Here is a 17066-nt window from a genome sequence, read left to right on the forward strand (position 1 = left end):
ATTTCAGAAAGTTAACCTTCAAACTGAACAATGATATCATTAAAGAACACATGAAATGCCTGTTTTGGGCCCTTTGGTTGCACAACGGTTAAAACTCACTAAATACACGACTCCTTCAAAGATTTAGGATCAACATTTGTCATAAAGTGACTATTAATTACTGGGTTTTTTTTACGTGTGATGAAGGAGGCTAACAAGCTTATAAATCAGCCAGCTGGACAACAGCGCCCCTAGTGTTTCAGTAAAGAATTGCATGTGTTTAAAAGAAACAAGATAATAGTTAGCATTAGAGCACAGCGAGATAGCACTAGATGTAGTATTTTTGTGATTTTTATACCCATGGAAGATCAAATGGGGAACAAATTAAAAACGTTTTTAAAATGATTAAATGTCAATTATAACAAACCAAATACATAAATATGTCCATTTATTTAATGTAAAATTACATTGATTTAATTTCAATATTTCACGATTGATTTCACAATATTCTTAATATATTTCTCGATGTACATAACCATTGCAAAAATGTATTTAAATTTTGTCCTCTGATCCTTAAATAGTTTATTCAATTTAACTTAAATGAGGACACTGGCTAAAATATGAACATGCTAACAGTGTAAATGCCAAGTATGCTGGCAACTACCGTATTTTTCGGAGTATAAGTCGCACCTGCCTAAAATGCATAATAAAGAAGGAAAAAAACATGTATAAGTCGCACTGGAGTATAAGTCGCATTTTTTGGGGAAATTTATTTGATAAAACCCAACACCAAGAATAGACATTTGAAAGGCAATTTAAAATAAAGAATAGTGAACAACAGGCTGAATAAGTGTACGTTATATGAGGCATAAATAACCAACTGAGAACGTGCCTGGTATGTTAACGTAACATATTATGGTAAGAGTCATTCAAATAACTATAACATATAGAACATGCTATACGTTTACCAAACAATCTGTCACTCCTAATCGCTAAATCCCATCAAATCTTATACGTCTAGTCTCTTACGTGAATGAGCTAAATAATATTATTTGATATTTTACGGTAATGTCTTAATAATTTCACACATAAGTCGCTCCTGAGTATAAATCGCACCCCCGGCCAAACTATGAAAAAAACTGCGACTTATAGTCCGAAAAATACGGTAGCTTAAGTGCTGAGAGTGTTAAGGCAGTACAAAGGAGAGATTTACATCACACCTAATTTTTACTGTTTTTTGTTGTTGTTTGTTTTAATGAGTAAAATGCTGTGCTAAATAGTTGTGAACGTGATAAGGAAGAGCTGTTGGGCTTTTATATCATGTCATGTAAATATATACAATTTAAGCTGATGACATTGGCTAAAATGCTACCGGAAAAATGCTAAGGCTCATTTGGTAAGCTATTTGGGAAAAACATGTCTTAGTTTTTATGTTATACCGTATATGAGGTACACGCAAATAGTTGTTAGTCATTTATCGAGTATAGCTCAACAATAATGAATTTGTTCTATTTTCAGAACACGTCAAGGGCCATTAAACACTAGTTGTATTCAAGTCATAAATAAATACTAGTTGTATTTACAGCGCTAAAAGAAGTCCATACATTCACAAAACGGACACATAGTTTAGTGTAAATTAACATTTTACTTCCAAAGCAGCATCATAATCTATTTAACCCTATTGTTTGGGTAATAAAAGAAGTAAAACACTCTCTGCCCTAACATGAAGTTTGTGATTCTGTTGCTCCTTGGTTGAAAACACTTATGTTACCATAACAATGTAGATTATATGATTACATTTTAAATATGTAACCCTTTCATGTGGACGCCAGCCAGTCTCACATTTACTAGCATCACTGACACAATTTAAAAAAATTTACACAGAAATAATCCTAATACGCAAATAAATGTCTGTGGCTGCTTTTGAACACATTTGAGACCATGTGATGTCAAAATAAGCTCATGTTGCACAGCTTTCATTACAACAATTCAACACAACTCTTCAATTAAACTGCAGAGGGGAAAATAATGTCTTTTTATAGAACACAATGTGTTCTTCGACAGCTAAAGAATGTTCTGGCTCAGTTAGCAGCGTTTTGCGCTCCCTCTGGAATGAGCGACATGAAAAAGGTGATGACAAACGACCAGGTGGAGGACAGGAAACCTGTTTGGGCGACGTTGACGTTTGGATCCTCCGCTCCTTCCTCTCCGCTGTCCCCTTCGTCGTCGTCGTCGTCTGTGCTGTCATCTCCTGCAGCGTCCTGTCCAGACCAGGGTGACAATTGTCAACAGGTAACACGTTTGCTGTTTGAAGAAAAACTAGTAATAGTACAACTACTTTTGAATATAACTAAACAATGCTATGTGGGTATAGTCTATTTCAGTGTTTTTCAACCACTGTGAGATTATCTAATTTCACCTATTTGGGTTAAAAATATTTTTTGCAAAGCAGTAATTATAGTCTGCTAATTATGTGTTGTTGTTGAGTGTCTGCGCTGTCTAGAGCTTGGCAGAGTAACCGTGTAATACTCTTCCATATCAGTAGGTGGCAGCCGGTAGCTAATTGCTTTGTAGATGTCGGAAACAGCGGGAGGCAGTATGCAGGTAAAAAGGTGTCTAATGCTTAAACCAAAACTAAACAAAAGGTGAGTGCCATTAAGAAAAGGCATTGAAGCTTAGGGAAGGCTATGCAGAATGAGACTAAAACTGAACTGGCTACAAAGTAAACAAAAACAGAATGCTGGAGGACAGCAAAGACTTACTGTGGAGCAAAGACGGCGTCCACAATGTACATCCGAACATGATATGACAATCAACAATGTCCCCACAAAGAAGGATACAAACAACTGAAATATTCTTGATTGCTAAAACAAAGTACATGCGGAATATATCGCTCAAAGGAAGACATGAAACTGCTACAGGAAAATACCAAAAATAAAATAAAAAGCCACCAAAAATAGGAGCGCAAGACAAGAACTAAAACACTACACACAGGAAAACAGCAAAAAACTCAAAATAAGTCAGGGAGTGATGTGACAGGTGGTGACAGTACACCTACTTTGAGACAAGAGCTATAGTGATGCATGGTTGGTTATGGTTTAAAGTCATATCCAACAATTGCGACAACAACTTTTTACTGTCAACCGAGTTTTGTTTTTTAATGATTTCTGCTGGTGGCGTGCCGCCGGATTTTTTCAACGCAAAAAATGTGCCTTCGCTCAAAAGGTTGAAAAAAACTGGTCTATTTAACATGCAGAAATTGCTAAAATGCTAAGATGATACAGTTAGCATACTAGCACCTATCTGTACATTACAAAGTACTATAGTCGTTTTACAGTTAGTTCACATAATGCCAAGTAGGTTTATACTCGATCAAATGACTAAAATATATGTCATGCTAATAGTTAGCATGAGTACAACTACAGTAGCTAGGTATTAAAATTGGTTAACCATATTTTTAGTGATGTTTTATTGTGAACAGTTCATGGAATTCAACATGCAAACAGTGTTTGTGCTAGGTCAAGGTCAAGGTTCAACTTTATTGTCCCCGCGGGGAAATTTGTCTTGGGCACAGTGCATCATTGCTTTCTTAACATACCCAAAAACAACAGAACAAAAACACAAGTACAGACACAACCACAACCAGACAACTAACATTTAAACATCAGAACATGGAGCTTGATAGACATAGGTGGCACTTTGATGTAGGCATACAATCTACAGTATGGAGATAAAGATAAAGTACCAGTGTGCATTGCACTAGAGCTCATGGATAAAGTGCTGTGTGCTAAAGTGCTTAGTTCTAAAGTGCTATGTGCTAAAGTGCTATGTGCTAAAAAAGTGCTAACCTATGTATTAACATTCTATTGCACATTGTTGGTCAGCTTAATGGAGGCTGGGACAAATGATAATTTAAGGCGGTTAGATTTGCATAGTGGGACCCGGAGTCTTCTCCCTGATGGCAGGGTTCCAAAATAAGGGAAGAGTGGCTGTTGTGAGTTGGAAATAATTTTCTTAGCTTTTTTCCTAACTGCCTGCTCATAGATGCTCTGTATAGGCTCATATTCTTTCCTCCCTACGATTTTCATTGCCGTTTTATGCATGCCGGCCAGTTTGCTTTTTAGCTTAACGGTTAGGTTGCCAAACCATGAGGTGATCCCGTATCTAATGATGCTCTCTACAATGGCACGGTAGAAAATCATCATGATGTGGCTGCTTACGCCGTACAATCTTAATCTTCGCAAAAAATATAGCCTCTGTTGCAGTCTATTGCACAGTTTGTCAATATGTGTCTTCCAGCAGAGAAGATGATCAATATGAACCCCTAAATATTTATATGAGGATACCTGGGTGATTTCCTGATTTTTGATGACCACTGGCTCATGGTCAGTCACTTTCCTCGGATCCAAAACCATTTCCTGTGTCTTGGTCACATTTAGAATAAGATGGTTGGTATCACACCACCTAATAAATAGGTCTATCTTGTCTTGGTACACAGAGGGGTCTGTATCCTTGTGTAGAAGGCTTAGGAGCACGGTATCGTCCGCAAATTTCACCATATAATTGTTAGGGTGCACAGTCCTACAATCATTGGTGTACAATGTAAACAGTGTTGGTGATACAACGCAACCCTGTGGGACGCCTGTGTTGCAGTGTTTGGTGTCTGACAGTGTTCTGTTGACCTTCACTTGCTGTGTTCTGTTTGTTAAAAAAAGAGTGGAACCATTTGATCAAGTTGGAGTTTACACCCATGTCTTTGAGCTTCTCCAAGAGTATGTGAATTTGCACTGTATTAAAAGCTGAGCTGAAATCAACAAATACAATTCTAGCATAAGCTTCTGTGTTCTCAAGGTGCTTGGAGATAAAGTGCAAGGTGCAAAGGATTGCATCATCAGTACTGCATTCCTGCTTGTACGCAAACTGGTACACATCTAAATTTGGCTTGACATCCTTCATGAGCAGTGACACAACACATTTTTCTAAACATTTCATAACAATCGAAGTGAGAGCTACGGGACGAAAGTCGTTGTTTACTGTGACACCGGGCTTTTTAGGCACTGGAGTTATAATTGACTTCTTCCACAGAGCTGGAACAGTGTGAGTGTTAAGTGACTGTTGGAATATTGGACACCATGCTGTAGTTAGTTCCTCTGCACAGCTTTTGAGCAAAAAAGCTGGGAGGCTGTCCTTGCCCGCACGTACTCTACTAAAGAGACGGCGGATGCTGGTCGGGTCGACTTCCAGGCAGCAAGTGTCATCAGTGTCTGGCAGGGACTGCAAAACACTGTCCCACTCCTGAGAGAAGTTTTGACGGTCGAATCTCAAATAAAAGTCATTTAGCTCATTTGATTTTTGCTGCTCATCCAGGGTGATGATTTGTTTCTTTGCAGGGTTCATATTAGTGACTGATTTCATTGTGTCCCAAAGTTTTTTTGTATTTGACATTTGGAGATTATGTTCCATTGTTTGCCTATGTTGTTCTCTTGCATTAGTGAGAAGTTGTTTGAGTTCTTTTTGGACAACTGACAGTCCTGCTCTGTCTTTACTTCTAAAGGCCTGCTTTTTCCTATTTATGCAGTCTTTTTTTTCTTTTGTTACATAGGCACTGCTACTGCTAGCATCTAGCTGTAGCAGTTTGATGAAGATTTTACATCATGGCAAGTTAAATAGCTAACAGCTAGCGAGCACTAAGTACAGAAAGTACTAAGCAAGATAAATGGTAAATGGGTTATACTTGTATAGCGCTTTTCTACCTTCAAGGTACTCAAAGCGCTTTGACACTAGTTCCACATTCACCCATTCACACACACACATTCACACACTGATGGCGGGAGCTGCCATGCAAGGCGCTAACCACGACCCATCAGGAGCAAGGGTGAAGTGTTTCGCTCAAGGACACAACGGACGTGACAATGTTGGTAGAAGGTGGGGATCAAACCAGGAACCCTCAGGTTGCTGGCACGGCTACTCTCCGTAAAAAATTGAAATGCGCCTCCTTTGGCCATAATTAATTAAAATAAATAAATAAATATGTATATAGAGACATACTGTAATAACTTGAAGTAAATAATCAAGATTAAAAAACAATTACGAACAACAAAATAAAACATTAACTAAAAGCAGTCTTTTTCTCACAATGTGTCGACTTTTTTCTTATAAAGTCGGGAACAATATCTCATATTCTTTGTTTCTGTAATATTGCAATATTTTCTCGTATTTTTATGTAAAATTTTTACTTTTTAATGCAAAATGGTGACAATTGTCATATAAAATTCGGACTTTTATCACAAGATTGCCATTTTTTTGTTATTGTAAAATAGTGACGTATTTTGAGTAAAATTATGACTTTTGTCATAATTTTGCCGAGTAAAATTCTGATTATTATTATATTGCCAACATTTTTAAGTTTTCTTATAAAATTGTGACTTTTGTCGAGTAACATGTTGACTTTTTTCATAAAATTGCCAAAATGTTAAGCTTTTCTTGTAAAATTGTGAAAATTCCAACTTTTTATCATAATATTGCACAAATGTTCAGTTTTTCTTGTATAATTTTGACTTGCGTTGAGTAAAATTACGACTTTTATTATAATACTGCCAAAAGTCTAACTTTTTCTTGTGAAATTCCAACTCATTTTTCACAACAAGCTTTTTTATATTTGCATAGTTTGTATATATGATTAATGTTGTAAATACAAATCTTGATATATCTAGAAAGGGTGGTCCTACAGAGGTAGGCATTTTTCTCAGGTCTCAAGAAGGTAACAAATACAATAGTGTGTGTGTGTGTGTGTGTGTGTGTGTGTGTGTGTGTGTGTGTGTGTGTGTGAGAGACCTGATGGCGACACAGCTAAAATGTACGTCTACAGGAGGACAACATGGACGCAGCATTGGGAGGAACCCTGGTTGGTTGCGTGATCGATGGTGATTTTATATCATCTTATGTAAATATATGCACTTTAACTTGGTGACAGTGGCTAAAATGCCACCATGCAACAAGGGATTAAGTACTGAATTTGATACTCTTATAGGCAGCAACCAAATTCCGTCGATACTACCAGGTATAAATTCAAGTAAAATCCAACGTTTCTGTGTTCCAATACCTTGTTTGCAGACTAAACACCGGCTGAAAGAAACAATCCCTCGAAGTAATGTAGCAATTTTCAACACCAACAGGGCAAGTGTGCTTTCAATAAAACATTTAAATGTAAAGTTAGGCTCCACTCTTCCAAAATGCAATAGCTTGATGCTAATTTGTATTGGATTTACCAAAGATTGGCTACTATTAGCATTAGCGATTTTACATGCCGATTTTCAACACTAAATGTGGTAGTGGAAATGACAACCAAGAGGAATGTTACATTCAAACAGCTGTTGTGTAATAAGGCCAACACTTACAGTATAAACACTTTGTGGGCCACAACATAACACATTCAGCTTCATGGAAAAAGCTAGTTCCTAGTTAGACAACATACAGTAGATAACCAACACAGTACTGCCATCTAATGTCTTGGAAGTGCAACTGCATTGCAAATGAGACTCAAGTGTACACTGCAAAAAGTCAGTGTTCAAAAACAAGAAAAAAAATATACAAAAATTAGAGGTATTTTATTTGAACTAAGCAAAATGATCTGCCAATAGAACAAAAACATTTGGCTTGTCAAGACTTTCCAAAACAAGTAAAATTAGCTAACCTCAATGAACCCAAAAATACCTTAAAATAAGTACAGTATATTCTCACTAATAACAACTGTACTACTATATGAGTACGTATTTTCTATTGTTTTATTGAAAATAAAACAGCAAAGTCCATTTGGCTGTCATCTGTTTTTATTATGAGACACAATTGTGTCAAAGTCATGATTTTTTTTCTTTACATGCTTGAAATAAATTATTACTTTAAAAAAGTAGTTTTATACTTGTGAGTGTAGATGACACAGCTTTGCAACAGTTGATATTCTAGTTTCAAGCATGTAATATCTTACTGAGATTATTTAGGACCAAAACCCTTAAAACAAGCAAAACACTAACATAAAATCTGCTTAGTGAGAAGAATTATCTTAGACAGAAAATAAGCAAATATCACCCTTATTTGAGATATTTAAACTTACTTAGATTTCACTTTTTGCAGTGTAGTCAGAAAAACAAGACATGACAACTGGACAACACAGTTATCATAATTAGCTCAACAATTAACATTTATCAACACACACCAGAAATTGGTACCGTATCGGTTCAAATGGGAACGTACGGTACCCATCCCTACATGCAACACATTAAATGTGTATGCTGACAAAAAGTATGCTAGCACCAAAAGTATCAAACTTACTAAGGTTTTATTCCAAAATTAATTTATATTGCGCCATGTGTGATGCAGCATATGCTTTTTAACAAGAGGATAATGGCAAAAATGCTAACAGCTAGCCTTCCGTCACCTAGCTATAAAACACTGAGAAGTGCTGAGGCGATGTAGGGATCTTACGTCATGCCAAGTAGGTTTATAGTAAGTCAAACAAATACATTATTTAATATGCTAACAGTTAGCTATTTACCACCATGTATCAAAAGTGGTAAGGATGATTTTTTTAAGTGTTAAGGCAGTTTGATAAAGATTTTACATCATGTCAAATAGGTGTACACCATTTCAAGTAAGTGAAGGCTAATATGCTAACAACTTAGATAGCACTTATTACCGAAAGTGCTTAGTCAGATCTATGACGATTTATGTCGTATGTTTGTATAATGTCTGGTAATGCATGTATTCTTTGTATTTTAATTTTGTATGCTCCTATATGGACCCCAGGAAGACTAGCAGTCGCCTTGGCGTCAGCTAATGGGGATCCATTCAATAAACAATAACGATTTATGTCATTTCATGTAAATATATGCAATTTAGCCTGATCACAGTGGCGGAAATGCTACCATGCTATAATAGGAACTGAAAAAATGTATGCTAGCACCAAAGGAGCAAACTTGCTAAGGCATGTTCTATAATGAATGCCATGTTGGTATAGAATATGCTATAATGGCAAATGCCAACATGCTAACAGTTCGCATGCTAGCCCTTACCAAGATCACACTCAGTCCTGAAAGTGCTAAAACAGATTGGTCATGCCTTGTAGGTTTCTTTGTCAAATGAGTAAAATGGCGAAAATGTGACCATGCTAACACACTAAAGTTGTAGAACTAGAACCTGAGAAAAGTATGCTAGCACCAAAGTATCAAATTTACAAAGGTTTGTTCCATAATGAATTTCTATCACGCCATGTTGATACGGTATATGCTATTTAACATGAGAATAAGGGCAAATATGCTAACAATTAGCATTTTAGCACCTTGCTATACTTAATTAAGTACCAGAAGTGCTGAGGCAGTCCTATAGGGGTCATGCATCATACCAAGTAAGGTCAAACAACGAAAATATCTAATATGCTAAGGGTTAGCATCAGAACACTTTGCTATTTGTGCTATAATGTTATATGTGTATATGTATATCAGTGACGTGCGGTGAGGTTCATGGCTGGTGAGGCACTGACTTCATCACAGTCAAATTTACAAACATATGAACCCTAAAGAGTATCTTATTCACCATTTGATTGGCAGCAGTTAACGGGTTATGTTTAAAAGCTCATACCAGCATTCTTCCCTGCTTGGCACTCAGCATCAAGGGTTGGAATTGGGGGTTAAATCACCAAAAATGATTCCCGGGCGCGGCGCCGCTGCTGCCCACTGCTCCCCACTGCTCCCCTCACCTCCCAGGGGGTGATCAAGGGGATGGATCAAATGCAGACGACAAATTTCATTACACCTAGTGTGTGTGTGACAATCATTGGTACTTTAACTTAACTTTACACATACAAACTGTAGCACACAAAAAAGCACATTTAATTAAAAAAACGTTATTATGGTCTTACCTTTACTTATAAATTAAGTCCATGCGCAGCAACTAAAGCCCTCACTTAAACTTTCCACGTGCAAGATTGAATCTATTTAAAAAAGTGTAACCGAGGGTTTATAAATGTCGCCTATACTGTATGAAACTACAAAATAACAAACACGGAGGCTCCAGTTTACACGAGGACCACTTTATTTACCTTCTTTCAAAAACCTCCGCAACGTGTCATCACTTCCGCTCTTAGCGCCTTCAAAATAAGAGCTCAAGGCATATACTGTATAACAGCGCATAACAGGAACTTAACATCACAAAGAGGAAAGCCCATGAAAATAGGTTACAAATGTTATTTAATAAGAAGCCAAAAAGTGCAAAAACAATGTTCGTGTTAGAGAAGTTGTGAATTAGATATACCTGCAGTCAGCAGGTGTACCTAATGTTGTGGCCCTGCAGTCATTCACAACTCCTCCAACACGAACATTATTGTTTTTGCACTTTTTGGCTTCTTATGAAATAACTTTTTTAAATAGATTCAATCTTGCACGTGGAAAGTTTAAGTGTGGGCTTTAGTTGATATAACAATTCTACGGCGGGGGTGCAGGAGGCGGATTACTGCAGCCTCAGCCAGTGCGTCTTTTGCAGCCGTTTTATGATCGCTCAGCACAAGAAATACGTTAAACACATACAGTTGTTGACAAAATACACTGTACATTATATACCTCAGCTAACTAAACTATGGAAATGTATAATATAATTCATATAGCAATACAGTCTCACTGCACAGCAGGCCAGCAGTTAGCCGAGTCCGGAATCCATGTTGAGGCACTGAGTGACGTGCCTCAACTGGCTGCTGTTCACCGCACCGTCTCTTCTCAGTATTTGAACGGCAAATGTGAAAATTCAGCGATTTTGAATAAAAATAATCTAAAACTGGTGAAGTAAAATGGAAAATAACTTTATAGTATAATCACTGGATACATATAACAATTTATTAATTTTTTTTTCTTTTTACATTTTTTTTCTTTCCATGATGGCAGGTGAGGCGCCGCCTCACCTGCCTCTAGTGACTGCACGTCACTGATGTATATATATGCATATGTATGGATATATGCATGTATGTGGATATATACATATATATATATATATATATATATATATATATACATACATATATACATATATATATATATATATATATATATACACATATATATACATACATACATATATATATACATACATATATATATATATATATATATATATATATATATATACACATATATATATATATACATACATATATATATATATATATATATATACACATATATATATATATACATACATATATATATATATATACATATATATATACATACATATATATATATATATATATATATATACACATATATATATATATACATACATATATATATATATATATACATATATATATACATACATATATATATATATATATATATATATATATATACACATATATATATATATACATACATATATATATATATATATATATATATATATATATATATATATATATATATATATATATCTTACTTTTTTTTACTATTTATATTACTACATTATTGTGTATGCACCTTAGGGGATCTGCTCCAATTTCGTTGTTCTTTGAACCTGTTCACTGTAATAATGACGAATAAAACTCTATTTTATTCTATTCTATTCTATTTAGCACTATGTAACGAAAGGGGTAAGGAAGATTTTTGGTGATTTCCCTTTATGAATACAGTTTATGCAATTAAAACATGAAAACACTAGCTAAAATGCAAATATGCTAACAGTGGTTATGTTCGCACCAAAGTACTAAACATGCTAAGGAAGTTTCTATCGTGAATTTACATCCCGTCATGTTGATATAGGATATGCTATTTAACATGAGGATAATGGCTAAAATGCTAACATTTAGCATGCTAGCCCTCAAACTCACACTCAGTACTGAAAACGTAAAGGCAGATTAGTCATGCCATGTAGGTTTCTACTTCCAATGAGTAAAATTGCTAAAATGCTAATGTCTAGCAAAGTAGCACTCAATGAGCTAACCATTTTGACGTGGAAATGGTTTCAATCAGTTGAGATGTGAACCTACCAAACTTACACATGTTCCTCTGGTTGTTTACTTGACAGTCTTAGCTACCTTGTTTAGAACTAACTGATTTGAAGACATGACTTATGTTTACTTAAATCCATCAGTTGTTAACAATAATAACCAAGCAAACAAACCGTTTCGTGGGGGTCGTTCTCCTGGAGGTCCGCCTCCATCTCTTCTTGGTTGGCGCCATCTCCAGGAAGCTGGAGTTCATTTTCGAAGTTGAAGGGAAACCAGCCCGGCTGGTTTCCCTGCCTACGAGACAAAATTGTAATAATGAACATGTAATAAAAACATTTAAAAAAATTTGCACAAGAAGTCTTTTACAAAACCCAAAACCAGTGAAGTTGGCACGTTGTGTAAATCGTAAATAAAAACAGAATGCAATGATTTGCAAATTCTTTTCAACTTATATTCAATTTAATCAACTGCAAAGACAAGATACTTAACGTTCGAACTGGAAAACGTTTGTTATTTTTTGCAAATATTAGCTCATTTGGAATGTGATGCCTGCAACATGTTTCAATGTTCAGAGAATCTGGAGAAATCACTGTACGTAAACGGCTAAGCCTGTGACCTTCAATCCCTCAGGCGGTACTGCATCAAAAAGAGACATCAGTGTGTAAAGGATATCACCACATGGGCTCAGGAACACTTTAGAAAACCACTGTCAGTAACTACAGTTTGTCGCTACATCTGTAAGTGCAAGTTAAAACTCTACTATGCAAAGCCAAAGCCATTTATCAACAACACCCAGAAACGCCGCCGGCTTTGCTGGGCCCGAGCCCATCTAAGATGGACTGATGCAAAGTGGAAAAGTGTTCTGTGGTCTGACGAGTCCACATTTCAAATAGTTTTTGGAAACTGTGTATGTCGTGTCCACACAAAATAACCATCCGGATTGTTCTAGGCGCAAAGTTCAAAAGCCAGCATTTGTGATGGTATGGGGGTGTATTAGTGCCCAAGGCATGGGTAACTTACACATCTGTGAAGGCATCATTAATGCTGAAAGGTACATACAGGTTTTGGAGCAACATATGTTGCCATCCAAGCAACATTATCATGGACACCCCTGCTTATTTCAGCAAGACAATGCCAAGCCATGTGTTACAACAGCGTGGCTTCGTAGTAAAAGAGTGCGGGTACCAGACTGGCCTGCCTGTAGTCCAGACCTGTCTCCCATTGAAAATGTGTGGCGCATTATGAAGCCTAAAATACGACAACGTAGACCCCGGGCTGTTGAACAACTTAAGCTGTACATCAAGCAAGAATGGGAAATAATTCCACCTGAAAAGCTTCAAAAATTGGTCTCCTCAGTAAACGTTTACTGAGTGCTGTTAAAGGGAAAGGCCATGTAACACAGTGGTAAAAATGCCCCTGTGCAAACTTTTTTGTAATGTGTTGCTGCCATTAAATTCGAAGTTAATGATTATTTGCAAAAAAAACCATTACGTTTCTCAGTTCGAACATTAAATATCTTGTCTTTGCAGTCTATTCAATTGAATATAAGTTGAAAAGGATTTGTAAATCATTGTATTCTGTTTTTATTTACGATTTACACAACGTCCCAACTTCACTGATTTTGGGTTTTGTACAGTATGATTTACTGCAGTGATTAATGTGTTTGTATTTTGATAGAACAAATGCAATGATTGCTTTTCAGAGCAAGATGTTACTGGTAGAACAAGTAAAAAAACATCTTGGCGGCTAGCATTCATCCATAAAAACATGAAGAAGTTACTGATGGTGTGTTTGACGGGGAAGCAGCTGGAAGGAGATACTGTAGAAGTCCAATCTCCAAAGTAAATACTGTACATTAATATTACATTACTTCATAAAACTACTGTATTTGTACTACATTCTATTGCAGGGCTGGCCAAACATGCAGCTCCTTGCCCTGTTTCATGCCGCTCTTACGAATCGACATCAAGGTTTTAACTAGTGCGATAAATAACTGGCTGAGGTTTTTGTTTTTCCCCCCGCCGTCACCGGCATTTGATTGACAGCCATGTTCGCCAATCAGAATTGTTGAGCCTCACGTTTGTTCGTCTCTCGCTTCAAACAGAGAGAACGAGGTCTCACTCTTCGCATCGTTCTCAGTAACTGAGCGAGTTTATTTACAGTAAAAGTAACTGAACGCAGTGAGCCCTTTTTTTCCAATTGTTCACAATATTTGTCTCGGTGGGCTGGAAGCGGGACTTCTAGTTTTACACAAACACACAGGAAGCACAGACAGCCTCCCTACTCGCCAGTGAAAAGTGCTGCAAAGTAACAAAAAGTAGGAGGAAAAAAAATATGACTACAAAGCCAAAATGTCTCGTGTTAATATTTAATCTTCAAATTAAATGAGAAATATAACACGGACGAATCAGCGAGCATGCGGCGATCACGCGATGGCAACAAAAGAGACAACCCGACCTAGTTTTTCCAATTGGGAAAAATGCACCTTAAGATGTTCAATATTTATTTAGGTTACATTTTTGCTTACAGAAATGAGAGTCCAGTTTTTTTTGTTTATTTATTTAGGATAACAAAGTTATTTACCTTCTAATTACAGTACAATGGTAAACAATTCTACAGTAATGAGAAAAAAGTGTATATTATTTGAAATGGTTACCGTATTTTTCGGACTATAAGTCGCAGTTTTTTTCGTAGTTTGGCCGGGGGAGTGACTTATATTCAGGAGCGACTTATGTGTGAAATTATTAACACATTACCGTAAAATATCAAATCATATTATTTAGCTCATTCTCGTAAGAGACTAGATGTATAAGATTTCATCGGATTTAGCGATTAGGAGTGACAGATAGTTTGGTAAACGTATAGCATGTTCTATATGTTATAGTTATTTGAATGACTCTTACCATAATATGTTACGTTAACATACCAGGCACGTTCTCAGTTGGTTATTTATGCGTCATATAACGTACACTTATTCAGCCTGTTGTTCACTATTCTTTATTTATTTTAAATTGCCTTTCAAATGTCTATTCTTGGTGTTGGGTTTTATCAAACACATTTCCCCCAAAAATGCGACTTATACTCCAATGCGACTTATATATGTTTTTTTCCTTCTTTATTATGCATTTTTGGCCGGTGCGACTTATACTCCGCAGCGGCTTATACTCCGAAAAATACGGTACTTGCATTATTATTGTACATTATGATTACATTATAATCACTGTTTATTTATCGGTTATTTTTTCAGTTTAAGAGTATGATTTATTGTTGACAAAAGCCTTCAGTCTGTCTGCATAAACCCAAATATTTTTTGAGTAAATAATTGGATATTGTTCTAATGTGTGGCACCGTAAGACACGAATATGTTCACAGGTCAAAACACAGGTGTCAAACTCAAGGCCCGGGGGCCGGTTCTGGCCCGCTACATCATTCTATGTGGCCCGCGAAAACCTGGCAAAAATGGGTTCCAATAAAATACTTATTTTAATTTTTTTACTAAATGCATTCTTTCTTTCAATTTTGACAGAAAAATAATTCATATTTTAAACTTTAATATTATCTAATCATGCCAATTATATTATTATATACTGTATTGCAAAACTATTTTTGTGAGATAAAAACAAATAGTTAAATATCTGCTTGTCATCTTTATTTATGATTTTATATATTTGCAGCTTATATTCCGATGCGGCTAAAGTACGTAAAAATATTTATTTCTTCTAAAATTTGTTGGGTGTGGCTTAAATACCGGTGCATTCTTTAGCATGGAAAATACGGTAGTTAAGAGTTTTTTTGTTTAAAGTTATTTCTACAATATGTTGCATATCATACAAAAACGACCCACGGGCAGCAAATGGCCCCTGGGCCACACTTTGGACCACAGTGAAGTGGTCAACTTTGTTAACAACCACGACTCTAATCGACCATTTAGCTTGTTAGCTTCCCTTGCTGGAGCGAACCATGGTAATTAAAAAGAGAGGGGTTGTCTTATTGCGGCTGGAACATAATGATGCATTACAATAGTTATTTTTGGCATTCCTCTGTCCTAAGGTGGGCTGTTTTCCCTGTGATTGGTCTGAAGAGTCCAGATTGACCATAAATTCTCCAACATGACAACATTACTCACAGGTAAAGCACCAACATGGCCGTCATCACCAAGAGAAAGTGGCTGAAGGAGGAGTAGAAGTACACTATACTAAGTAAGATGGCGGTCCGCGAGAACGTGTACACCCAGTCCAGCCAATCCTGGTTTAGCTCCTCCTCATTCACCATCTCCCCTCCTTGGGCGTTCATCTCCACTTCCGGGTTGCCGCGGCGATTTGCTTGAGCCTGCCGGCTCTGCGGGACCGAGGAAGTCCTCGGCAGGTCTGGACTAAGGTTTGGTGAGGAGGTTGCGAGTGACTGACTGATGAGAGGAAAGATGGAGAGACGTCAAGGTTAGAAGTCAATTCTACAGTAGCTCTGGGGGTTTTACAACATTTAAGAGGCATACTAGTGCATGTAATGTTGTCGAGCATACAGCTGCTGCCACCACATTAGCGTCATGTGGTTGTAATAGGTCGTCACATTTGTGGGAGGGGTCGACGTTGCAGAGAGTTGACTCCAGCTAGAAAAGATGCCACAAAAAGATAATTGGAACACATTTCAAATGCTATTATTTTGTTTTTCTTTTGCTAACCTAGCATGATAGCCTGCTTAAAATAGACTGTTGCTAACGTTTCTTTTAAACATCTTGCACTCAACTTTAAAAAAAATCAAAAATCAAATAATTTTCTAAATGAAATGTCTTTAGTTGCATTTGTTTACTTTTATGTAACAATAACCATTATTCATCATATGTTAAATTATGTTTGTGTCCAGTGTGTGATTGTTTCAATGCCATGTTGTATTATGCGGAATGGTTGCCAGAGCAGATGTTTATCAACCAACTCATTGAATTAACGGTCTTTTAATAGACCAATAAGCTTATTTCTAATTGATCAAAATATTGAAAGTATCAATACCAAGGTAGTAGGGCATTAGGGGTGTCCCGAGAAAACTTTTCCCACTAATATTGGAGCTTTGCGTATTTGATGATACTGATATTGATCCGATACAA

At 36.5% G+C, this 17066-nt stretch overlaps 1 protein-coding gene across 1 annotated transcript in view; it reads right to left on the minus strand.

Moving 5' to 3' along the window:
- Nucleotides 1-1317: 1317 nt before the first annotated feature.
- The window catches only part of LOC133621011 (homocysteine-responsive endoplasmic reticulum-resident ubiquitin-like domain member 2 protein), a 30840-nt gene continuing 15091 nt past the window's right edge, over nucleotides 1318-17066 (minus strand). The window contains exons 6-9 of the mRNA XM_061982772.2: nucleotides 16461-16574; nucleotides 16095-16373; nucleotides 12142-12262; nucleotides 1318-2240 (exon numbers count right to left, since the gene is read on the minus strand). Coding sequence (XP_061838756.1) covers nucleotides 2061-2240; nucleotides 12142-12262; nucleotides 16095-16373; nucleotides 16461-16574 — 694 coding nt within the window. The 3' untranslated portion in view covers nucleotides 1318-2060. The remainder of the gene's footprint in view (nucleotides 2241-12141; nucleotides 12263-16094; nucleotides 16374-16460; nucleotides 16575-17066) is intronic.

The sequence above is a fragment of the Nerophis lumbriciformis genome, linkage group LG21 (assembly GCF_033978685.3).
Source record: "Nerophis lumbriciformis linkage group LG21, RoL_Nlum_v2.1, whole genome shotgun sequence".
NCBI lineage: Eukaryota > Metazoa > Chordata > Actinopteri > Syngnathiformes > Syngnathidae > Nerophis > Nerophis lumbriciformis.